This window comes from Mchenga conophoros, linkage group LG9 (genome assembly GCF_057382185.1).
Source record: "Mchenga conophoros isolate Kocher_MC1m ecotype Shallow Benthic linkage group LG9, M_conophoros_male_GT1.1, whole genome shotgun sequence".
Taxonomy (NCBI): domain Eukaryota; kingdom Metazoa; phylum Chordata; class Actinopteri; order Cichliformes; family Cichlidae; genus Mchenga; species Mchenga conophoros.
Window position 1 is genome coordinate 5873845 of NC_140534.1, and position 26516 is coordinate 5900360.

Sequence of the window (26516 nt, forward strand, 5' to 3'; positions counted from 1 at the left end):
AAACTAGTGCTTCTCAAAATATCTTGAAAAAAGTAAATTACATTTTAAATTATTTACATCAAAATGATAATCTCGGGAAATCCACTATCTCAAATTGTTAGAATATTTAAGATTTAATGAAAAAGGATTTACAATCCGGAAATATCCATCGTCTGAAAAGAGTTTTTAGGTAAGTTGTAGTACTATTTCCACACTCCAAACTTGGCTGGACCTTCTTTACCATTAATTTCAGTTTCAGCAGTGTGACATGTTTTTGTAGCAGCATTCATCTCATCTGTATTTTTGGGTCAGGGATTTCTCCTCTTCTACTTGACAGTGCCCCTTAGATTCCCTGTGGTGCTTAGGTCAGGACACAGTGAACCAACAATCACCCACACTAGCAGATTACATGACACCCCATATCACCACAGACTACAGAAACGTCATGTGATTTCCAAATGAAATATATTTACTTCCATCTGAAACGAGGACTTTGGGCTGATATTGTCTCTGATTCAAGAGTGACTTGATATTAGGAATGTGACAGTCGTAGCTCCTTTCCTCAGGACATCTGTATGTGGTGGCTTTCACCCCAACCTCAAATATCTGCTCAGTTTATCAAGACACCACATATTTTCAGAAGTGCTCCGCCGTTTTCGGAGACGTCTGTTACCCACCAGCTCGATAGCTAGCCGGGGTTTAAGGCTCACTAGAGCCGGTGAGAACACCAGACTCCCGGCAAATCGTTTTCAAACCCACCGCCGTCTTTCGCTACTCAGGTTAAACATGATATATAAGTCACTTAGATAACTTAAAAATGTTATTGTTTGTCTTTTTTCAGTATTTTATTTGTTCCTGAGTAAATTGGTTTGGCTGAGATTAAAGTTATAGGTTTTACACAGCTGAATAAACGTCAATAAACTGATTAAACAGAAGTGTGCAAGTCTGCAAATTTCATTAAAATGTAATAAACTATCATCTTGTCTTTATTTTTAGTCAGCACATACCTTAAACACTTAAAGCTGTAAGCTAATGATAGTTATATAAGAGCAGATGCTGCTGGTGCAATAAGCTGTACGTTTTACATGATCTGATTAGTCGACTAATCGCAAAAATAACCTGTGACTAGTCGACTATCAAAATAATCGTTTGTGGCAGCCCTGTTGACAATCCTCTCTATGATGCAGTCATCCCTGTTCCTTGTGAGCCCTGTCCTACAACAATTTTTAAGTTTCCAATCATTTTCATCAATGATCATTTGTCGCTTAAGCACCTTGTGAGGTGTGTCACTGAACTTCATCCCATGATTGCAGTTACTTGTACTGAACTGAATTTATACTGTTTGAGTAGTAATTTCCTCACACTCAAAATGAAATACTGTAACGATTAGAGAAAATGGATTTCCAATTTTCCATCCATCCATCTTCATCCGCTTTATCCGAGGCCGGGTCGCAGGGGCAGCAGCCTAAGCAAAGAGGCCCAGACCTCCCTCTCCCTGGCCACCTCCTCCAGCTTATCCGGGGGAACACCAAGGCGTTCCCAGGCCAGCCGAGAGATATAATCTCTCCAGCGTGTCCTGGGTCTGCCCCGGGGCCTCCTCCCAGTGGGACATGCCTGGAACACCTCACCCAGGAGGCGCCCAGGGGGCATCCTTGTCAGATGCCCGAACCACCTCAGCTGGCTCCTTTCGATGTGGAGCAGCAGCGGCTCTACTCTGAGCCCCTCCCGGATGGCCGAACTTCGGAGGAAGCTCATTTCTGCCGCTTGTATCCGCGATCTCGTTCTTTCGGTCACTACCCACAGCTCGTGGCCATAGGTGAGGGTAGGGACGTAGATCGACCGGTAAATTGAGAGCTTCGCCTTTACACTCAGCTCCCTCTTCACCACGACGGACCGGTGCAGCGTCCGCATTACTGCAGCTGCAGCCCCAATCAGTCTGTCGATCTCCAGCTCCCTTCTCCCATCACTCGCGAACAAGACCCCGAGATACTTGAACTCCTCCACTTGGGGCAGGAACTCATCCCCGACCCGGAGTGGGCACTCAACCCTTTTCCGGCTGAGAACCATGGCCTCAGATTTGGAGGTGCTGATCCTCAGTCCTGCTGCTTCACACTCGGCTGCGAACCGTTCCAGTGCGAGGCCCTCACCTGATGAAGCCAACAGAACCACATCATCCGCAAAAATCAGAGATGAGATTCTGAGGCCACCAAAGCGAAAGCCCTCCGCCACTTGGCTGCGCCTAGAAATCCTGTCCATAAAAATTATGAACAGAACCGGAGACAAAGGGCAGCCCTGGCGGAGCCCATCACCCACCGGGAACGAGTCCGACTTATTGCCGGCAATGCGAACCAAGCTCTTGCAACGGTTGTATAGGGATCGAATGATTTCCAATTTTTTTTTTTTTTTTTTTTTTTTTTTTTTTTTTTGGCCTGTCCCGTTTGGCTCTTTTGCCATCAGAATTGTTGTCTAAAGGCAAAGAAAGATGCCCAACGGATGATGATGATTTCCAATTTTTAAAAATGAAATTAATTTTAAAAATGTCATTTTTCTATAATGAAAGTTTAGTTTTTCAAGCTTTTTTTCTTTTATAAATATTTTTAGATGCACTAATATTTGTATTATTTTGAATGATCACGTTGCCATGGAATAGTAGACTTATGGACTACTATTGTACATAGTGGGGTTAAACAGAGGGGTATTGGTGTGAATGAGCTTTCTAGTCCTACAAAGCTTCAGGCCAAACTTTAATGCTTCAGCAAACACTAGCTATTCTAACAATGTGCTCTGCTTTTTTCTTATGTATACACACACGCCATTTGCATTATAGGATATGGATTCTGGTTTCCTCTGTCTTCTGGTGAGGAGGACAGACAGACAGACAGCAGTAATAGAGACAAACTGAAAGACAGCTCCGTCTGAGCTAGCGTGGCATTATTACACATAAATGGGAAACTGTAATTTAGGCTGCAGTAGCTGCATGAGTTGTTGATCTCATCTCACTGGTCACGTTTGGGTATGCTTGACCTGGTTCTAAGTGTGTGTGTGTGTGTGTGTGTGTGTGTGTGTGTGTGTGTGTGTGTGTGTGTGTGTGTGTGTGTGTGTGTCAGTTCATGACATGCCAGGCTGATTAAGGTCTCTCTCACTTCCAATCTCTTAGTCTATCCTTGTCTCTATCCCAGCCAATGCCATATTGGATTTTGCCTGCATGCCAGACCATAGTGAATCCCACCTCCCCCATCCCCACACGCACGCACGCACGCACGCACGCACGCACGCACGCACGCATGCATGCATGCGTGCGTGCGTGCGTGCATACTCACAGACGCACAGAATGTGTGTTTAACCAGTTGAGAGCAAACTGCTAGATTAGATGGCATTGACACATTCTGGATCAGCTGTCATGTGTACACAGAACCTCTGACAGTGCTGAGGATTGTACTAGTATTTTCACTGCACAGACAGAATGGTACATGCCAGTTATCCCAATTGTTAGGAAGTCCAAGTGAGTCTTAAAGCTTTTAAGAATAATTAGGAATCCCACATATGAGGTCACCTCTTATGTTATTTTTCTTCTCTTGTGTAGTTCTCTTAACCAAATGTGTCATTTCTTGAAACCAGCTAAATCAAATCAAAATCAAATCAAATCAAATCACTTTTTATTGTCACATCACATGTGCAGGCACACTGGCACAGCACATGCGAGTGAAATTCTTGTGTGCGAGCCCCACAAGCAACAGAGATGTGCAAACACAACAACACAAACGAGCAAAATACAAGAATGGCCAACCTGAAACTAATAAATATATGTACAATATATAATAGTGTATGCATTTCTGGATGTGTATACTAAATATTTTCCTACGTGTGTGTGTGTGTGTGTGTGTGTGTGTGTATACACATTTTTACAAATTAAATAGTAAAAAAATAAAATAAAATAATAATAATAATAATAATAATAATAATAAAATATATAAAATATACAGAGTTGAATATGTGCAAAACAAGTGGCATTTATATACAGTGTGGAGTGCATAATGTTAAAGTTCCAGTAGTGAAGCTGAGGTGTCTTTGACGTGTTCAGCAGTCTGATGGCCTGATGGAAAAAGCTGTCTCTCAGTCTGCTGGTACGGGACCGGATGCTGCAGAACCTCCTTCCTGATGGAAGCAGTCTGAACAGTTTATGGCTGGGGTGACTGGAGTCCTTGATGATCCTCCCCGCTTTCCTCAGGCAGCGCTTCCTGTAGATGTCTTGGAGGGAGGGAAGCTCACCTCCAATTATCCGTTCAGAGCACCGCACTACTCGCTGGAGAGCTTTGCAGTTGTAGGCGGTGCTGTTGCCATACCAGGTGGTGATGCATCCAGTGAGGATGCTCTCAATGGCACAGTGATAGAAGGTCCTGAGGATGCGGGGGCTCATGCCGAATCTTTTCAGTCTCCTGAGAAAGAAGAGGCGCTGCTGCGCCTTCTTCACTGTTTTGTTTGTGTGTACTGACCACGTAAGATCCTCAGCCAGATGTACGCCAAGGAACCGGAAGCTGCTCACTCTCTCCACAGCAGCGCCGTTGATGGTGATGGGGGTGTGTACTTCTCTGCACCTCCGGAAGTCCACTATCAACTCCTTTGTCTTTGCGACGTTGAGGGTGAGATGGTTGTCTTGACACCAGTGGGTCAGGGCACTGACCACCTCCCTGTAAGCCGTCTCATCACCGTTGGTGATAAGACCCACCACTGTAGTGTCGTCCGCAAACTTCACAATGATGTTGGAGTTGTTAGTTGCTGTGCAGTCGTAGGTGTAGAGTGAGTACAGGAGAGGGCTCAGTACACACCCCTGTGGAGCACCAGTGTTCAGTGTGATGGGGGATGAGGTGATGCTGCCCAGTCTGACCACCTGGCGTCTGTCAGACAGGAAGCTAAGGATCCAGCTGCAGAGGGAGCTGCTCAGTCCTAGATCCTGCAGTTTCCTGTCCAGCTTCGAGGGAACGATGGTATTGAATGCTGAGCTGTAATCTACAAACAGCATCCTCACATACGTGTCTCTCTTCTCCAGGTGTGACAGGGCAGTGTGTAGTGTCAGGGCTATGGCATCATCAGTGGACCTGTTGTGGCGGTATGCGAACTGTAGAGGGTCCAGTGAGTCGGGTAGTGCAGAGCAGATGAAGTCCCTGACCAGCTTCTCGAAGCATTTGCTTACGATGGGGGTCAGGGCTACAGGTCGCCAGTCGTTCAATGAGGAGATGGTGGAGGATTTGGGTACAGGGACGACGGTGGCCATTTTGAAGCAGGCTGGGACTACAGACAGAGAGAGGGAAAGGTTGAAGATGTGCGTGAACACTCCAGCCAGCTGAGCCGCGCGTGACTTGAGGACGCGGCCGGGAATCCCGTCCGGACCAGTAGCTTTGCGTGCGTTCACCTTCCTGAAGCACTTCCGCACATCCTCCTCAGACACAGTGTGCGCACTGACGTCATCCGCGGTGCGCACACTGTCCGGTCTCATGGTGTTCGCTGTGTCTATACTTTATTGGGAAGGTTTAGTCTGCTCAGCCTTCCCAAAAAGGACAAGAATCCACTGCTGTGATGACAAGGAGAGAAGAGTTGAAACTGAAGACTGATTCCTCCCTTGGTCTCGTACTGAGCTACTATATCATAGTATTTATATGATGAAGTAGCTACGTGGTACACATGCATGTGTCCTGTGCTACATGGCTAAAAAGATAAAATTCTAAACAACAGTTGAAGAGAACTCATTTAATATTTAAGTGACACATAAATATTAGACTTTGTTATTTATTGAGGATAATGGTCTATTAATAAAAGTCAAAGTATGCAGACATTTAGGATTACCAGTTAATTTGAAGGTGAAATCCGATGCGGGTTTTGATTTAAAGTGGTGCTCCCCATTATGTTTTTCTCCACAAATATTTAATACATGGTCATGGTTTCACAGCCAGCAGGATTTTTTTGTCCAGGCCTTAGAATGTTTGCATCATGTCTTTGACATCTAAGCAGTAATGACAAATTTCTGACCAAAACTCGTTGCATTTAATGCAGTTTTTTAGCGCTTAATTTGTCAGTAGCTGAAGAAATGTAATGTCATGTCCACAGCCTGGGCCTCATATTTCACTCTGTCTGTGAGAGATGAGTGTGTGTTCTGCCAGTGTTTCACAGATTATAGTGTTTTGCAGGATTATGTGCTGTCAGCATCACATGCCATACAGTGCAATCTGTCCAGTTAAGAAGATCCCATAAGTTCGTTTTTTTAAGTGCTCGAGTAAGCCCACCTCAGTCTGTAATCCCAGTCCCAGCCATTGCTCATATAAAGGCTAATCACAGAATTAAGTGCCGTCCTGAATGCGGACACCTCTCTCACACACACAGACCAAACCATACTGCACTTTGACTGGTGTTATATGAAATTAACAGTAGATGTATAAGTATAACGATACGAGAAATATTTGTGTCTGCCAGTCTGTCTGTCTCTTTGTTCATTTATGTGTTTAGGAATGCAGTATTTCTATCTAGCTTATAATTAGTTTTGGATCAGGTGACCCTGATTCTGCTCTAGGCTCAGGCTGCCCTTGTTTTACTCTGATTTGTTTATGCCATGATTACATGTTATTAACTTGTCTACACCCGCCTATAGTTTGAGTTTTGTCCTGTTAGCTGTTCTTCATCTCTCCGTTTTGTCTTTTGTTTCTTTTCACCCCTTGAAGTGGTGGTGGCCAATGACAGCCCTGCTTGTTTCTGCTGGATTACTCTTCTTGTTTAAAAGGAAGTTGTTCTTCCCCTTGCTTGTTTGCTCAAAGAAGATTGTAGAATAGCATCCATATCTTCTATTTTAAATTCTGTTGAATAGAAGAAGCTACTAAATTCATAATAAAACTACAGACAAGGAAATCTAGGCCCATGTTGCTGCTATTCGGTCTATGTACTGTCCCCCATTCTTTTCGCTATCCTTTTTATATGGGAGGGCAATAGAGCAGAATGCTTCCATTCTTCCTGACATGGGATGTTGACAACACAGTCTTTCCTTTTTTCTTTTCTCCCCGTCTTTTATTTGGCCAGCAGCTGACAGATATTTCGGGCAGTGGGGCAAATGGTGATGGAGGATTGAAGGATAGAGGGAGGAGGGGGCAAATAGTCTACGAATGAGGGTCATAGAAATCTATTCATGACATTGCAGAGGGTGGGGAGTGAGAGAGAAAAGGGGGAATAACACTGAGACATGAATAGTGTAAATGCGACAGAGAATCATTAACCAGAGAGAGGACAGTTACCCACAGAGAATGAATGAGAGCAATAAAGAGCTCCATGCGCTCGCTGCTGGCTGAGCTCCAACTGGGAGTTCATTATGTATTGAGCCGCACGAGTGCACGTGATCAGTCCAAGTATGGCTCCTCGCCCAGTCGTACTGAAAAAAATGGATACATACTGGTTTATAAACTGGTTTGATACTGTAAAGATCATATCCTCTGAGGATCATCATAATATCATCATCATATTATCATATTAAACTACTTTCACTGTGTCATACCCAAAAACAGTCAGCGGAGGGGTGGATCACAGACATCATCACAAATATATTTAAAAAGAAGTGAATAGTTTCCCACAACCAGTGATCACTATATTTGTATTGAACAGTGGTCAAACAGGAAGAATTAGAGAGCTGGTTTACTGAGTAGAATAAATTAAAGTGACAAAGTAAAGTAGGAGTCATGCAGGCGATCTACTAAAGTGTGCCAGTTTCTGAACAGCAGCACAATTTAGCAGGTTGCTGACAGCGCAAGTAGTCGAGCTGCAACATGCACGCAGCTTGGTAGTTGTAATCTGACCAAAATATTATAACATTTCTATGTGAACATGACAATCAACATGCATTAGATGTATGTTCACCCTGTGAGGCTCACTGATGTGTTTAACAGTTTAAGTCAACAGTAGAACTCTGCAGCTTAAATTTGGTTTGATGATGTGATATTTGATCATTTGTTGATATGTTGAAGCTGGACAGTACAGACACTGATTAATGAAGTAACACCTTTTCTCATTATTTATGGTCATTTCTTTTTGTTTAAATAGAAGACTGTTTAACTTAAATGTCAAACTCATTGGGGTTTTATACAAATGACATATATGTGTCAAAGGCTGAACAAAGCCTGTAGGAGGTTAATTAATGATGTCAGGTCACAGACATGTAGGCAAATTATTGAGCTTCTATTTTCCACCAATAAATGGAGCCATTAGGATGTGGGGAACTCCGGGTTTCTGGACATGAATATTTTATGAAGGGTCACTTTGCTCCATTCATTTGCACTCGGTCTGACTGTATTGTTCCCCTTCTATCTGTCACACACAGTGGGGTTAGATTAACTGATGATTATAAAGTGTCCACAGGTGTGAATGTTAGTGTGAATAATTCTGTCTTTCTGTGTTAGCGATTTTGTTTTCTTTTTCCTTTCAACAAATCATCTGAAGTTGATGGTAACGGATGGCCGACCAAAGTTAAATTGATTCAGTCCCACAGGACTGTGCTGGCATTAATTACATTAGCAACTCATTAATCAAATTCAAACTGCCCTCCAGCCTCTGGGTCAACCTGACATCTCACAGGGTCTACTGTAAGGCTGTCAGGCCAACAAGCAGGCAGCTAGCCAATCTGTGTTTGTTTGATATAATGTGTGTGTGTTCCTGTCTAGCTATCTTTGTGAGGACCGAAATCTGCATTCTGCTATACTTGTGAGAACCAACAGTCACTTGTGAGGACACACTCACCGGTCCTCACAAATTTGAAGGCCTTTTTGAGGCTCAAAATGTGGTTTTAGTGTCAGTGTGTGGCTGGGGATTTTGGAAGTGTGGATCGTTTGTTTAGTGAGACTTCTGTCTCTGAAGTTGATTAGGTTACTTCTGTTTAAGAAGCCAGGCAGCCTGTTATGAAAGTCTTATCAGTATTTGCTGGATTAAGTGTCACAGTTTAACTCAGATCTTGATTCCTCTGCATGTTGAAGTTACACTGTAACTCCCACATGTGTAAATCCGCACATCACCACTGTTTGTTTTTTGGGGGCGTTGGAGATGGGGTCTGTATTAGTGATGGGATTTCCGGCTCTTTTTAGAGAGCCGGCTCTTTCGGCTCCCAACAGGCTCTTCAGGTTGTTTTGTTGCTTTAATTAATTTATTATCAAAAACAATATAAAATTATGCACAAAAGGAATTACTAATGTAAAAAAAAACCTGTGGTTTTAATTTTATATGTTTATATATAAATATATGCGGTGGCTCCTAGAGACAAAACACGTACAAACTCCAAAACACATTTCTAGCATGAACTGAACTTCAAAACAGAGCTGCCTAGATCACTTAAATTACACAATTGAAAGCATGTGTATTGTTTGTGTATTTATACACAAGCACTCATATATATTCAAATAATTTAAAAAACTGTTTATTTACCTGTTACTACCACACACCAAATCCAGTTGTTGGTACTTCCTGGCTTGTGTAGCCTCTAGGTAACAAAAGCTCAACACTGCCCCCTAGCATCCTGGAGCACTTCTGTTGTGTTTTTACGTGTTTTGGAGTTTGTACGTGTTTTGTCTCTAGGGGCCACCATAAATATACTCTTATTTATTCACTCCACATAAAATGTTATAAATAAATCATATTATACAAACCCAACTATTTACATTTCAACTTTTAAACAAATTTAAAGTGAAACAACACAAAACACTGCAAACCACAACACAATTAAATATAAATAAAAATATGAAAACAAAAAGAAGATGCACATCCTCTGTCATATGGACCTGCATGAATAAACTTTCTGAATCCTTTATCATTCGCAACTGAAAATAGTTGTGGATGATTACTATACCTTTCTAATGTGACCTTGTTGTCCCTGGCTCTCTTTCTCTCTCTTTCCCTCCCGCTCTGTGCGGAGTGAAGCGGGGAAAACAGTGCGAGATAGGGTGAGAGAAAGGGGGGAAAAACAAACCCACGGCTCCCAATAAGGAGTCGGCTCGCGTCGTTCACTTCAAAGAGTCGGCTCTAAGAGCCGTTTTGTTTGCAACTGACACATCAGTAGTCTGTATGAAGTAGGTATTTAATAAAATGAACATGTAACGCTACATGTATGAAGACTAATTTACAGCTACTCTAAATATCTGTTAGATTGAACACTATCTTTGAAGCTGGATTTAATAAATCAGTTTTTGGGACAAGTTTAGCACCATCTTGTGGCAGTACAGAATGTGACACCAGTGGGTTTGGTTGGTTGCTGCTTATTGACTTACATTATTTTATGTTAGCTAAGTGACAGAAATGATAACTTAGTGGAAAACAAGTTGGTCACTTCTCCACTGTCTTTGGCTGCAGCAATGAGTTTTTTTGTTAAAACCAAGAATATACTGTTCAAGTTCACTCTCTGTCTCAAGTAGTAAGTTGTTTTTCGTTGCTGGCTAGCTGCACTGAAATGTAGAAATCCAGCTGTCACCCCTAATGTGAGTGTTTGTAGAGGACTTTATGAATGAGGACAGTTTGAGGAGTGCTTGAGGTGCACCGGTGGTTCACTGGACCGACAAGATCAGGTCAGACATTTGTTTCCTCCTCAGGTCAGGTGGTGTAATCAGCTGGTGTCAACAAGATGTGATGAGCACTATTTTATGTAGTAAAATCTAAACAGTTTACAACGTAAAAGGAGCCAGATATTAATAATAAGTAATGACTAAATGCAGGGGGGTCTTTGCTTGTGTAAGGCTTGTGCCTTTCCTGTGGCGCTCCTACAATACAAATGTAATGAGGTCAACTGCAAAAATAACTGATTTACTAAAGCTATACACGAGAGGCACAGTGTCAGTTTTGCGACTCACATGTTTTGCATGGATGTGTATTTTTTTATTTATTTTTTTATTTATTTTTATGTGGACATCCCGTTTTGGGTTGTCTAGACCAGCAGTCCCCAAACTTTTTTGCGCCACGGACCAGTTTATGCCCGACAATATTTTCATGGACCGGCCTTTAAGGTGTCGTGGATAAATACAACAAAATAAAACCAGTACCGGTACCAAAAAAAAGATTTATTCATAACACACGTGAAAAGACCCAGGAAAACCGAGGTAACGATAAAAACGATAACAAAATAACCTGAAAACCGATAAAAACCCTGAAAACTATACATTTCACACCTGAACCTAAACTCTCGCGGCCCGGTACCAAACGACTCTCGGGACGGTACCGGTCCGAGGCCCGGGGGTTGGGGACCGCTGGTCTAGACCACAATACTAAACTTTGCTGATATCCTCTCCTCAGAAACTACATCAAGTAAAAAGACCACCACCCTTCTAATTACTGCACCTCCTGAGCTAAAGTGGCCCTTATTGAAAATCGTATTGTTTTCTTCTTCAGCCTCTTGTTATTTATTTTATCTTCCATTTTGTCCTCATACACAAACACCTGTAAAACCTCCTCTTACACTGTATTATTTTTCTTAGGACATCACTGGCTCCCTCGCTCTCCCCTGCATGTGTTCACTTTCGAGCCACTTGCTTTCGCTGCAGGTGATTATTGAAGTGAACTAACTGCATCTTTGTACATAAAGTGGAAAACTGTTAGATCACTCAAAGAACTTTCCATTCTCATGGGCCCATTATGGGATAATACTGATACTAAATCCTGAGTTGCCCCGTGTGTGTGTGTGTGTGTGTGTGTGTGTGTGTGTGTGTGTGTGTGTGTGTGTGTGTCAGATAAAAGTGCTATGGTATGGATAAATACACTGTATGCATGTTGGAGTCTAATTGGGTGAATTATACTTTTAGTAGAAAGTGTTACTCTTCTTCATTGTCCTCCAGGGTCAAATGACCTGGATACACCTGCACTGTATTAAGTCTGGCGTATCAGACTTCTCACAGCAGAGCAGTGTGTGTGGCACCACACTGCATTCATATCTGTCTGATCCTCTGAGAAATGAGGTTTCTCTCAAACTTTTGAATGCACCTGCAGTTGTTAACCAGGTGTGTGGCCAACAGATTAACACTGAACATTCCCTCAGCTTTGGCCTAGTTATTAATCGTTAATTTTTCATTTCCGGTGCTCTATTTTTTTCTGGCACTTTCTCCAGTCACACACTGCTTTCTGCACAAAGTTATTTATGAAGACACTGATGTTTAAGCTGCATCACTGCCTTCATAAAACAGTGGGCTATTGGCCTTTGTCACTTAAGTGAAATCTGTGGGGTTTTGTGATTCAAACTGGGGGAGAAATAATTAAAATATCTAATTAAATAATTAAAAATCTTATATATGTCCTTGTGGTTGTGGAGCTGAAACGGATATTAGAGTTTCTCCACTGCGTGCCCATTATGTAGGCTCTGCGTTATCCATGTTTGATTCATAAACCAAAAAATGCGATACTCATTCAATACTAAGAATGACTTTTGGATTACACATTAATTTGCAACAGTATAAATATGACGCACAACTTTAACAAGATTATAGTATTAAACAGTTGATCACAATTATTAATCATGATTAATATCAGCCAACACACAGTTAACATTAGCCCTTTACGTATTAGAAATTACCCAATAGTGACGTGACACAAGGGTAGGAGCTAGCAGCTATGGCTAATAAAATAATAATGGCGCTAGGAAGCAAACTTTATCAGGACTGGCCATTTGTAACTGTAGTAAACAGTTAATGAAACAGGAAAACATCATTATTTGTGTCTACAAAGTCTTATGTTTCTTCTAAATTTCCAGATTTAAGCTGAGAAAAGTCTACCAGCAGCTAGATAGAATAAAACTGAATAGGGCTTTATTGTCATTTTAAATGAACAGTGACATTGTGGGTGCTCCACACCAACTGTGGGAATAAAATATAAATCGTATTGACAGTAGGAATAAATAACAAACAGCAGAAATATGTATACAAACAAGGAGTCTGGAGGTGTGGGATCTGATTGACCTGAGGCGCTGATCAGAGGGCAGCAGGTCAAACAACACCACCGCCTCAAACACTGTGATGGCCCCTTGAAATATATAGCAATGAAATATGCAGCCAGATCAGCAGAAGCACAGCACTACCTCAGACAACCTAAAAATGTTGTTTTGGTTCTTTTGTTCCTTTGTATTACATCAAAGAATCTTTAAACATCTGACACATATGTATTTTCCCCACACTAGATGAAACAACAACAACAATAGTGTCACTGACGTTATTTTTTGTATAGATTTGTCACATTTTTAATACCCATGGTGTGCCCCTTTGCTAAATTATTTTTTTGTCTCAGTTTTTAGTATCACATCTTGAAATGGTCTGTAGCACAAACATTCATTCATTATGCAACCATTTTTCCATGTAATCATTATGAAAAAGGCCGTTAACTACAATAAAGAGAAATGAAAAATATACAGAGAATCACCTTACAAACCCCAGAGACACACCTACTGAGTGCCAGACACCTGCCTGATCACCTACCTCAGAATTCTGTACAAAAGTGAGTTTGCAACTTCTTAGTTCACCTTCTGTTATGCAAAGGAGCTGCTGTCAGTGAAATCCTGCAGTTGAAGTTAAAGGGAACTTCTCTGCATGGGATTGCTGTAGCTCAGGTGTAGTAGGTCATAAACTAATTGGAAAGTTGGTGGTTTGATACCTGGCTGTTCCAGTCATGGTAACACCAAATTGCCCTCCGATGCATCTGTCAGAGTATCAGCGTGTGCAAATGTTAAAACGAAAGCACTTACTTACTAACCCTAACCGTACCCAGCAAGTGCCTTTTCTAACCATTCGCTGTGTGAATGAGGACAAGTTGCATAAGTGCTTTGAGTGCCCAGGTAGAGTAGAAAAGTGCTACTTATGAACCAGTCCGTTTACCATCTGCAGATACTGTTTACTGGCTTTGAAAGTGATGGTGCAGCTGCTTTGATGGGCTGAAACTTGAAACTCCGTCTGCTGTTGATTTCAGTAAATGGATGAGCCACCACCTCCCCTGTCTGTATATTTGCAGATGGGCAGACAATGCTGATGGTGCTCCACTGGAAAGCACAAGTCTGGCTTCAAAGCATGCTGTTTTCTTAGGAAGTGTAAGATTTATTCATTCTTTCTTTAAGCTGATGCCATTTTTCTGTTGCACTCAGCATGATGCCATGATGGAGAGAAAAGGGTAAAAAACAAAACTAGCTTATGTACTGTTCTTGAGACAAAAACACATTTGGTATGACCACACCTCTAGATGTTTTCCCACCATTGCCAAGCATGGACGGTGTATTTGTGCTCGTCTGTCTGTCTGTATGCATGTCTCAGTGTGAAAATAATACACAGTAGCTGATGGACCTAGCTACCTGGCTGATTTATTTAAAAAAAAAAAAAAAAAAAAAGCCAATGCACAAGTGCCTAAATACCCATATGTCCATCTTTTATACTGTTTATTGTAAAAATGACAGAGAGACCACTGCCAGCACTCTTGGCACACACTTAGAGAGGACGAGAGGTCAGGGCTGGCAACTATGTATCACAACCTTAGAAACAGTGTTAATGGGGTGAGATTTGTAGCATTCATAAATAAAAAACATGTTTTTCAGTGTCATGAGCAGACCTTTTAAACTTGAAGCTTTATGATATCCAGTGTTTTTTTTAAAAATGGTCCAGGAAAAGTAGACTGGTCTTGGAGACTGGAATCTGTTGGTCAGGTTGAAGTTTGGGAATTTACAAATGAAAAACCAGAATTGCTCTTCTGGAAATGTTTGACTTAACCCTTCACTCAGGTCCTGGATCTCAATGTGTGAAGTGCGTAGTTATACTGTAGCTGGGCTTCAGTAGTGCCTCACACCTTGGTCAGTGTTCAGAATGGGTTTCCTGTCAGGAACTGTGACATTTGGCTTTGATTAGGACTCAACAGTTCTAACCCAGACTTTTCTTCCCAACCTGCAAACCAAAAACGCAGTCACACAAACCTCTTCCTTCTCCTCTCTGCCTTCCTCTGAGATTTAGCCTAATTCACCAGCACCCTAAGGGGACCCGTTGTCTATTCCTGACTGCCCTCACTTTATATTTTGAACCGAGTTTATTGAGTTTACATCCGATCAGAAGAAATTTAAGTTAGATGTAGAGGTTCAGTAAGTTTGACTGTTTGTATTTTGATTACAACCCTTTTTATTTGTGTGCGACTGAATAAAATAACAAGTTATCACCAACAGTGTAAATGGCCCCATTCAAGCTCATAATTAGTTTGCTATATTTGGATTTGATGTGCTATTTCTGCCTCCACCTCCAACAAGTCAGAACACAGACAGGTTAGAGAGGGGGTTATTTCTGCTGGGTCTTGTGGGATTCACCATACAAAGTAATCACGTAGGAAAAGCTTCATATTCATTTCGGTCAAATTATGGATGAAACAAGCATACAGTCTGTAGTTTGGGTTGCTGCAGTTCCCTCCTACAGCCAACCCCAGAATTACACATTGAAATGTTTGAGGGTCTGCAGGCCTGAATGGTGTAAGATACTTTGACACTGACACATTACAGAGGGCCAGTCAACAGATTTGCAACTGATCTGTCCCACGTCATGTGTCTTCTGTTGCAGTGCGGCTGGAGGAGAAATTTTCAATCAGTGTGTGTCAGACCAAGAGGATGAGGCCTTCAGTGAGGAAGATGTGAAGAGGCTCATGAGACAGATCCTGGAGGGAGTGGCCTTCCTCCACCAGAACAATGTAGTTCATCTTGACCTAAAGGTTTGTGGACGCACTCGTGACTCTCCACCGTCTCCTTTACTTTGTGTCACTTGTGTAGTTGATACATTTTCAATCTTGTAAACGAATCCCTGATACATTCTTTGTGTAAACATCACCATGACACAAAAAGTCTATATGAGTCTAACAACAACTGAACTTCTATCTCACGTGGAGGCAGAGGGAAACATCTGTATTTTGAATGACATCTGCCCCAGTGAAATCAGTTTAAAGCACAAATTGAGTATTTCCTGTGTGAAAGTGATGGGCAACATTTGCACAGGCTAAGGTTTGCCTGGGTTATCCCACAACACAGTTCAAACACATAATTATTAGGTAATATAACTGTGCATGTGATAGGAAGTGCTTGAAGTGCTACTCAGTTCTCACTCTGTAGTAAAATGCTTTGAAGGTCAGCCAGTGGACTCCATGAAACACACACAAGTTAACACAGTTTAAAAAGCTGTCTAACGATAACACGTGTGCTGTCCTGTCAGCCTCAGAACATCCTGCTGACGAGCACTTCTCCTCTGGGTGACATTAAGATTGTGGACTTTGGTCTGTCCAGGATGGTCAGCAGCCACCAAGAACTAAGAGAGATTATGGGAACCCCAGAGTATGTTGGTGAGTTGTTGCTCAGCCTTGCTGCTACCACCTTACAAGAATCGAACACTGGGGTGATTCTAAACAACAACTGTCTGTTCGTCTTCACAGCTCCTGAGATTCTGAATTATGAGCCAATAAGCACAGCAACAGACATGTGGTAAGGAAAGTCCTATAGTGGTATACTGAGATAAATTTCATGTGGAACAAAAGGTTTTGAAAACTTGTATTTGATGAATTTTGCTAATTACCTATCGCAGCAGTCACACACAAACAGACATCTCAATACAATTTCCTCAGCTTTCTTTCCAGTATGAGCTTCATTTGAGTAGAACTTTTAACTTTGTTGCCCCCTACTGGCAGTATGGGTGATTTTCAGGCAATGTGCTTGTCTTCAGCAGTCTTAAAATACATATAAATATTAGGGGTGCAACGATACACAAAATTCACGGTTCGGTTCGGTTCGATACTTTGGTGTCACGGTTCGATATTTTTTCGATACAAAAAAAATATTCATGCCTTTTTAATTTGTCATTTATTAAATTTTCACGGCACATTCCGCACCACATCTCTGTGCGTTCATCATTTGTTTGAAGCCAGCTCACCTCCTGCAACTACTTTTCCGAGAATACGTGCTTCTTTTGTGGTTCGGACTCCTTCTGACATTTCTTTGGAGGTGGAGGAACACCAAAGTAATTGCTTAAAGGAGCTTCTTCGACATCTTTAAGAGTTCTAAACAAATGTCTGTCCTCCTCCAGAAAATCTTATGTATGCAAACACGCGTTGCAACTTCATATCTTGTGCGTGTTTTTTTTTTTTTGACAGCGAATGCGCACCTGCGGACCACTTATGTGCAGCCCTGGTTATTTAGCTCGTCATATTGCAGCCACAGAAATATTTTGTCCATGAAACCATAAAGCTGCACTTTTTTTTTGCCTTATAGTCTGATTTGTCATAACTTTTCCGTTTTGCGGTAAGCTTTTCTTTGGCTGTCACTTCTTCACCCTGACCTGTCTTATTTGGCTCAGCAGAACTGAAATATAAATCCTGCTGCTTTTACACACGCACTCACATAAGCTCAGCGATTCTCTGCGTGATCAACCTCTCACATGTTTAAGCTGCGGGAGATTTCACTTGTCATGTTTGCATAGTAAGCTAACGATTAATAAGACGATGTCAGAGGAATTGGTGCACAAATTATCATCACTCACAGATCAGTGCTGTCGCTCTCTATACACAGTTCGCGCGATTGCAAAGTGAAAGCAAAAAACAAGCGCAAATTCAAACGCGATTTCAATATGTCACATATTGACAGCGGCTCATCGATGCCAATGACATAATTACCCAGCTACATTTCCGAAAGAATGCAAAAGCATTGACATATATTTTTCCTTCCTGCGATAGGCCGACGGCAGGGCAGAGATAGATTTTGGTAGCCTGACTGAAAAAATCGCTAGCCCCAGGACGTCGGGCTAGCGATATTGCGAGCCCTGTATCTGATTGAGGAATCACTCATCTTTGGAAAAGAGAGTTTATTACAGAGAAATGGCTCTTTCCAAAATAAAAGCTATACTATAGCTTCTTCTGGGCTATATTCTCAGCAGCATATTAAACATATCAGGTCCCCATAGGGAGAATCCTGTGCTAACGGCTGTCTAAATGACTCGGGTAAAGTTTGTAGCATGCATGCTTGTTGTTTTTGTCTGCTTCCACTTGTCTTTGCACTAGGATGATGTCGGCGTAAATGTTCAGTCATATTCGTTGTGTTCCCACTAGTGCTGTCAGCGTAAATCTCGCTGAAATGACGTTAACGCCACAACACGGCAAATCTCCGTTAACGAGCTACCGCGGATCGCCCTGAGCGTGGGGCTGGACGGCCAACACGTTAACGAGCTAACTGCGCTAACACACTAGCTCCCACCCATGTAATTGAGCATTGCGTGGCACATCCAACATGCTGTTTTACTTTAGTCCATGAGCGCTTACCTTCAGGGTCATACGTCACATGAAAACCAAAATAATTCCAAACGCCAGATCTGAATGAGGGTGGGGGAGGTCCATGTTGCAAGGAGAGCTTAACTTCTGTCTCGCTAGCTTGCCCTGCGCTCAGTGAATCTGCACTCGACTGCTCCGCCTAGGCTGCACTGTCGAGCGCAGATCCACTGAGCGCTCAACACAGACAGCATCGTCAGAAGGAAAGTTGATAAAATAAATTAAAAATGTTGTATTGTTCGATACATATGCGTACCGAACCGAAAGCACCGTATCGAACGGTTCAATATCGATACGAATATCGTTGCACCCCTAATAAATATGTTCATCACAAAAAACATCAGAATCTTTTACAAAGTCTCAAAAGGCTTGAATCATACAAACACTGAGACACACACATCAGTGTTTGTGAATGCCGTCCATCAGTTTTTGCTGCTTATCTGCATGTACGTCGTATCGTTGGACTGTTAACTACGAGAGTACCAACAAAACTGAAGCCGAGATCCCAGATATGAACTTTGATTGTTCACCTTTCTAGCTTTGTTGTCATAGAAACAGTATTCCTTGTTTTAAGTGTTGCGTTTGATCGCACTCGAAGCCTGAATATTTTGCTTTGTGTGTTTAGGAGTGTTGGTGTGCTGGCATATGTGATGCTCACAGGAATCTCTCCATTCCTGGGCGAAGACAAGCAGGAGACGTTTCTCAACATTTCCCAGCTCAGTGTGAGCTACAGTGATGAGGAGCTTCAGCAGCTGGACCCAGCTGCTCTGTCCTTCATCCAAATGCTGCTCCGCAAACACCCACAGTCAGTCACAGAAACAACACAGTTCACTCTAATGTGGCCTCAGAATGTGGTATCATTTTTGCCTTTGTGTATTTCTCTTATCTTTGGAGCTTAATCAGCATTTTTTATAACATTTGACCTGCTATGACCAGTTTAAGATAAATGGCTGACTGCCGCTGAAACAGAGTATGACATGTCTTGATGCACGCTCAATCATCCAGGTAAGTAAATCTCCAAAAGTTGATTCTGTTCATCTGGACGTAGCGTTTGTTGGAGAAATGTTTCGTCACTCATCCAGGTGACTTCTTCAGTCTCAGCTGACTGCAGGTTTCAATCTTATAAACAGTACATTTGCATAATGACTGAAACCAGCCCACTGAAGGAACAATGGGCTGGGAGGTCAGTTCCTTAATCATAATTATGCAAATTCTCATGACCATTGATCAAAACCCACTGATCAATGGCCATGAGTACCATTCACAGAGTTGGGGAATGGCTGCAATCACAGCATTGTAAGATGGTGACAGATGTACCCTTAGGCCCCTCCTCGATTCAGAGATGGTCTTTCCCTTTTCACGTAAATGGCCTCCTTGACTCCGCCCTCAAACCAGCGTTCCTCCCTTTTCAGGATGTTACATCCTCATCCTTGAAAGAGTGTCCACTGGCCTGTAGGTGTAAACAGACTGCAGAGTCCTGGCCTGACGAGGTGGCTCTTCTGCGTTGTGCCATCCGCTTCACCAGAGGTTGTTTGGTTTACCTGATGTATAAATCCTGGCACTTAACAGCGTAAACAACAATACTCTGTTTGTGTCGGGGGACCCGATCTTTAGGGGTGGACCTTTTTCTTTTTTTTTTTCCCAGTCATTATGCAAATGTCCTGTTTATAAGATTTGGGGAAACCTGCAGTCAGCTGAGACTGAAGAAGTCACCTGGATGAGTGACGAAACATTTCTCCCACAAAACGCTACGTCCAGATGAACAGAATCAACTTTTGGAGAGTATGACATGGATAACTGTTTCACGTGTGGGTCTGTGTTTGTATCCAGGGAGCGGGCCACAGCCGAGCACTGTCTCACACATCCGTGGCTTCAGCCCACTGAGCCTCAGGACAACCAGACAGTGGAGGAGATCCTCTCTGTGGAGGAAGAGCCCAGCTCCACCAGCAGCTCCACCAGCAGTCCCGAACCTCCCACAAGTACAAGCTCAGCTGAGGAAGAGGATGCAGGGGAAGTTCATGGCCCGCTGACAGAGGAGCTGATAGTCATGGCAGCCTACACCCTGGGTCAGTGCCGTCAGTCCTCCGCCTCCAGCGTGGAGGAGGCGGCCCTGACTGCTGAGCAGAAAGCCATTTCCAAACGCTTCAAGTTCGAGGAGCCCTTCAGTGCTCTGCAGGAAGTCCCTGGAGAGTTTATCTACTGACCCATTACACGCACCAGCAATCTCACCGAGGACAACTTAGTGCTGTCACATTACCACACAAACCCTCTTAAATATATACTGTAAGTATATAATCAGATACTGTTGCACAGTCAGTCTCTTATTTCAACTGTTGGAACTTTTTAAGAACCTGCAAAGCCAACTTCACTTTACCCTCCTCCTCCTCAACACCTCCTAAAGTAACTACTGTAGCTTGATGTTGCATTTTATTTGGTTTGCTGTTGTAATGACTGACAGAGTGTAGCGGCAGCATGACACACTGTTTGCTCCCATTTGATACCAAAAGAGAGACCTCCGCCTCAGTGTGTTTGAGCAGAATTCACATTCTGGGAATAGGAGCTGTAAAAGCTGTCAAAGACCAGCACAGATACGTACACGCAGACCTGTACACAAACGTTTCCAACACTGATTCAAACTGAAAGTTCATTTTTGGCTTAAGATGACAGAACACCGATTGCCACGCCTGTTTTGTAGTTCTGGATCACAAACAGTGGGCATAAACACGAGAGACTGTCATATGAGAAAAAGCTACAGAACAGCTTTTTTATTGTTATTTAGTTAAATGCAATTTAAAGAACTGCTTGCATAATAAAGGAAAGATATAAAATGCTGGTGCTATGCTTCTAAATTATTTCTAAATGCAGCCATTATTGTTCCTGCTCTCTTATTAATATGACTAATAAAAGTCCTTGTACGCTTGCAGCTGGCTCTCTAGAAGTAATGCAGTGTAGTTTATATATCTGGATTCAAACAGAGTTTCCGTGTGAGCCATCAGACAAGAAGCATCTGAAGACACGTGCTGTGGTCCTTCCTCTTAGGCCCCCTGTGAGCCAATGGGGTTTGAGTATGAGTGCCACTGTATGACTCTGCAAGCTTTATTTATTTCACCTTAGCTCTCAGATAAAGATTACTCAAACATATGATCTCTGGTTTCTATTTCCGCTCATTTTATTAATATTTAAGATTTTTAATTTGATGCCAGCAAAATATTTCAGAAAAGTTGGAGCATGCAGAGTGACTGACAGGAAATGTGTTGCACCCTCAGAGCAGCCGGGACTCATGACCTCAGCAGGAGGGTGGTGGCTAAATAAAGCACACACATAAGCGATGTGCAGTTGCCAACGATCAAATCTCTGTTGGCATGTTTGCATTTCACTGAGCCTCCTGTGTGTATTTGTATTTAGTGCCATGCGCAGAGAACGATGGCCTCACTTCTTGCTGTTTTTCATGGTTATTATCAGCAGTAGTAGTATTTCTGTATAATGTTACAAATATTACTGAGATTTTTTCAAAAATTTGTGTTAGTGTAAAACAATATGATTTAAAGACCCACGTCACATAGAAAACCTTCCTTTTAGAAAACAGACTGGTCTCCTCAGGGTTCAGTCCTTCCTGATGTGGACACGGATCATTTCCAGCTTGGACATGGAAGCGATGAACTCTCCAGGCTTCAATTGGGTCTGTCCTGTGAAATTCTAAGCTAAACAGATTTGTACGTGAATGTGCTGTGCTGTAAATAAACACTACAAAAGTGCTGAAAGTTGTCTTGTTTACTGATTAAACCAATAAGTGTTCTGTGGAGAGTGCTCTGTAGTTTTTGCACTGTATTTTAAAAGCTTGTGGAAATGCAAAGATCCAGATAAAATGCTCTGTACTCCAAATTCAATGTTATTTACACAGCACCAAATCACAACAACAGTCGCCTCAAAGCGCTTCATATTGTAAGGTAGACCCTACAATAATACATACAGGGAAAAACCCAACAATCTCATGACCCCCTATGAGCAGCACTTTGGCAACAGTGGGAAGGAAAAACTCCCTTTTAACAGGAAGAAACCTCCAGCAGAACCAGGCTCAGGGAGGGGCGGGGCCATCTGCTGTGACCTGTTGGGGTGAGAGAAGGAAGACAGGAAGACATGCTGTGGAAGAGAGACAGATTAATAACAAGTATGATTCATCACAGACAGGTGAGTGAACAAGAAATACTCGTGCATCATGGGAATGCACTGAGTCAGAAGATAATCCAGCCAATCAGAGCATAGACTGTACTGCATGTACAAGACAAAAGAGACAGCATTATACTCGCCCAGTTAGAAGTGGGTGTGTGGCCCACAACTGTAGCTGTGACTGTCACGGGTCCACTTTCTATTGGCCAGATGTTTATTGTTTTGTGACACTGGAGCAAATGTCTGATTGGCAGCGGCTTTGTTTTTCAGCATAATGATCCCAAATAGTAAAAGCATACTTGGATTAAAACGCACACACAATGAAAGACAGCGAGCCATGGTGAGGCCTCCCCACAGCCCAGAACTCAACACTGTTGAAGCAGGGTGCTATTTGTCAGCAAAAACAGAAGCACGCATGTGTGTCATGAATTATTCAATTCAATTCAATTTTATTTATATAGCGCCAAATCACAACAAAAGTCGCCTCAAGGCGCTTCATAGATACAGAGAAAAACCCAACAATCATATGACCCCCTATGAGCAAGCACTTTGGCGACAGTGGGAAGGAAAAACTCCCTTTTAACAGGAAGAAACCTCCGGCAGAACCAGGCTCAGGGAGGGGCGGCCATCTGCTGCGACCGGTTGGGGTGAGAGAAGGAAGACAGGATAAAGACATGCTGTGGAAGAGAGACAGAGGTTAATAACAGATATGATTCAATGCAGAGAGGTCTATTAATACATAGTGAGTGAGAAAGGTGACTGGAAAGGAAAAACTCAATGCATCATGGGAATCCCCCGGCAGCCTATGTCTATTGCAGCATAACAAAGGGAGGATTCAGGGTCACCTGGTCCAGCCCTAACTATATGCTTTAGAAAAAAGGAAAGTTTTAAGCCTAATCTTAAAAGTAGAGATAGTGTCTGTCTCCCGAATCCAAACTGGAAGCTGGTTCCACAGAAGAGGGGCCTGAAAACTGAAGGCTCTCCCTCCCATTCTACTTTTAAATACTCTAGGAACAACAAGTAGGCCTGCAGAGCGAGAGCGGAGCGCTCTAATAGGGTGATATGGTACTACAAGGTCATTAAGATAAGATGGGGCCTGATTATTTAAGACCTTGTATGTGAGGAGCAGGATTTTGAATTCAATTCTGGATTTAACAGGAAGCCAATGAAGGGAAGCCAAAACAGGAGAAATATGCTCTCTCTTTCTAGTCCCTGTCAGGACTCTTGCTGCAGCATTTTGGATTAGCTGAAGGCTTTTCAGTGAGTTTTTTGGACATCCTGATAATAATGAATTACAGTAGTCCAGCCTGGAAGTAATAAATGCATGAACTAGTTTTTCAGCGTCACTCTGAGACAGGATATTTCTAATTTTAGAGATGTTGCGCAAATGGAAGAAAGCAGTCTTACATATTTGTTTAATATGTGCGTTGAAGGACATGTCCTGGTCAAAAATGACTCCAAGGTTCCTCACCGCGTTACTGGAGGCCAAGGTAATGCCATCCAGAGTAAGAATCTGATTAGATACCATATTTCTAAGATTTTCAGGGCCGAGTACAATAACCTCAGTTTTATCTGAATTAAGAAGCAGAAAGTTAGCGGCCATCCAGGTCTTTATGTCTTTAAGACATTCCTGCAGTTTAACTAATTGGTGTGTGTTATCTGGCTTCATGGACAGATAGAGCTGGGTGTCATCTGCATAGCAGTGAAAATGTATGCTATGTCTTCTAATGATACTGCCTAAGGGAAGCATGTATAATGTAAACAGAATTGGTCCTAGCACTGAACCCTGTGGAACTCCATAATTAACCTCAGTGTGTGAAGAGGACTCTCCATTTACATGCACGAATTGGAGTCTATTAGATAGATATGATACAAACCACTGCAGTGCAGTACCTGTAATACCTACAGCATGTTCTAATCGCTCTAATAGGATATTATGATCAACAGTATCGAACGCTGCACTGAGGTCTAGCAGGACAAGCACAGAGATGAGTCCACTGTCAGAGGCCATAAGAAGATCATTTGTAACCTTCACTAAAGCTGTTTCTGTGCTGTGCTGAGCTCTGAAACCTGACTGAAACTCTTCAAATAAACCATTCCTCTGCAGATGATCTGTTAGCTGTTTGACAACTACTCTTTCAAGGATTTTTGATATGAAAGGAAGGTTGGAGATTGGCCTATAATTAGCTAAGACTGCTGGGTCTAGAGATGGCTTTTTGAGTAAAGGTTTAACTACAGCCAGCTTGAAGGCCTGTGGTACATAGCCGATTATTAGAGATAGGTTGATCATATTTAAGATCGAAGAATTAATTAATGGCAGGACTTCTTTGAGCAGTTTTGTAGGAATGGGGTCTAAAAGACACGTTGATGGTTTGGAGGAAGTAATTATTGAAGTTAACTCAGAAAGATCAATTGGAGAAAAAGAGTCTAACTTAATATCAATGGTACTAAGAGTAGCTGTAGATAATATTACATCTGTGGGATGATTATTGGTAATTTTTTCTCTAATGATAAAAATTTTATTTGTGAAGAAGTTCATGAAGTCATTACTAGTTAACATTAAAGGGATGGTTGGCTCAAAAGAGCTCTGACTTTTTGTCAGCCTGGCTACAGTGCTGAAGAGAAACCTAGGGTTGTTCTTATTTTCTTCAATCAGTGATGAATAGTAAGATGTTCTGGCTTTGCGGAGGGCTTTCTTATAAAGCAGCAAACTATTTCTCCAGGCTAAATGATGATCCTCTAGATTTGTGACACGCCATTTCCTCTCCAGATTACGAGTCATCTGCTTTAGGGTACGTGTTTCAGAATTATACCATGGAGTCAGGTACTTCTGATTTGAGGCCTTAGTTTTCACAGGAGCTACAGTATCCAGAGTCGTACGTAGTGAGGAGGTGAAATTATTAACAAGATAATCGACCTCTGTTGGGGTAGCGTTCAGATAGCTGCTTTGCTCTGTGTTGGTACAGGGCATTGGAGATGATAACAGTGGGTGGATTATATTCTTAAACTTAGTTACAGTGCTTTCAGAAAGACATCTACTTTGATAAAGTCTACTCTTCACCGCTGTGTAATCAATTATTGTAAAAGTAAATGTTATCAGGAAATGATCAGACAGGAGAGGGTTTTCAGGAAACACTGTTAAATGTTCAGGTTCGATGCCATATGTTAAAACAAGATCTAGAGTGTGATTAAAGTGGTGGGTGGGTTCTTTTACATTTTGAGAGAAACCAATTGAGTCTAATAACAGATTAAATGCCATGTTGAGGCTGTCATTTTTAGCATCTACATGGATGTTAAAATCACCCACAATAATTATTTTATCTGAGCTCAGAACTAAATTAGATATAAAGTCTGAGAAATCAGACAGAAACTCTGTGTAAGGCCCAGGTGGACGATAGATGATAACAAGTAAGACTGGTTTCTGAGTTTCACAGCTGGGGTGGACAATGTTAAGCATCAGGCTTTCAAATGAATTAAAAGTCTGTCTTGGTCTTTCATTAATTAATAGGCTGGTGTGAAAAATTGCTGCCACACCGCCCCCTCGGCCTGTGCTTCGAGATTTCTGGTAGTTAGAATGGCTCGGGGGTGTTGATTCATTTAAACTAACATAATCATCCTGCTGCAACCAGGTTTCTGTAAGGCAGAGTAAATCAATTTGTTGATCAATTATTAAGTCATGTACTAACAGAGACTTGGAGGAGAGAGACCTAATATTTAATAATCCACATTTCACTGTTTTACTCTTTGGTTCAGATGTGGATACTGTATTGTTCTTTCTTTGTGATTGTTTATGTTTAAGTTGTTTGTCGCTGGTTTTTAGTTTGTTTTTTGTCTTTTTGGAAGCTGACACAGTCTCTATGGAGATGGGTTTTTGGGGGGGTAGCAGGAGGAGAGAAGCTGCAGAGAAGCGTGTAAGACTGCAACTCTGCTTCCTGGTCCCAACTCTGGATAGTCATATTTTGGGGGGTTTAATAAATTTGTCCATATTTCTAGAAATGAGAGCTGCTCCATCCAAAGTGGGATGGATGCCGTCTCTCCTAACAAGACCAGGTTTCCTCCAGAAG

At 42.1% G+C, this 26516-nt stretch overlaps 1 protein-coding gene across 2 annotated transcripts in view; it reads left to right on the plus strand.

Moving 5' to 3' along the window:
* stk17a (serine/threonine kinase 17a) overlaps positions 1-22044 on the plus strand; it is a 40997-nt gene extending 18953 nt beyond the window's left edge. For both annotated transcript variants that reach the window (XM_085286198.1, XM_085286197.1), the window contains 5 exons: positions 15546-15693; positions 16188-16314; positions 16405-16453; positions 18911-19090; positions 20116-22044. In XM_085286198.1, coding sequence (XP_085142324.1) covers positions 15546-15693; positions 16188-16314; positions 16405-16453; positions 18911-19090; positions 20116-20488 — 877 coding nt within the window. In that variant the 3' untranslated portion in view covers positions 20489-22044. The remainder of the gene's footprint in view (positions 1-15545; positions 15694-16187; positions 16315-16404; positions 16454-18910; positions 19091-20115) is intronic.
* The last annotated feature ends 4472 nt before the right edge of the window (positions 22045-26516 follow it).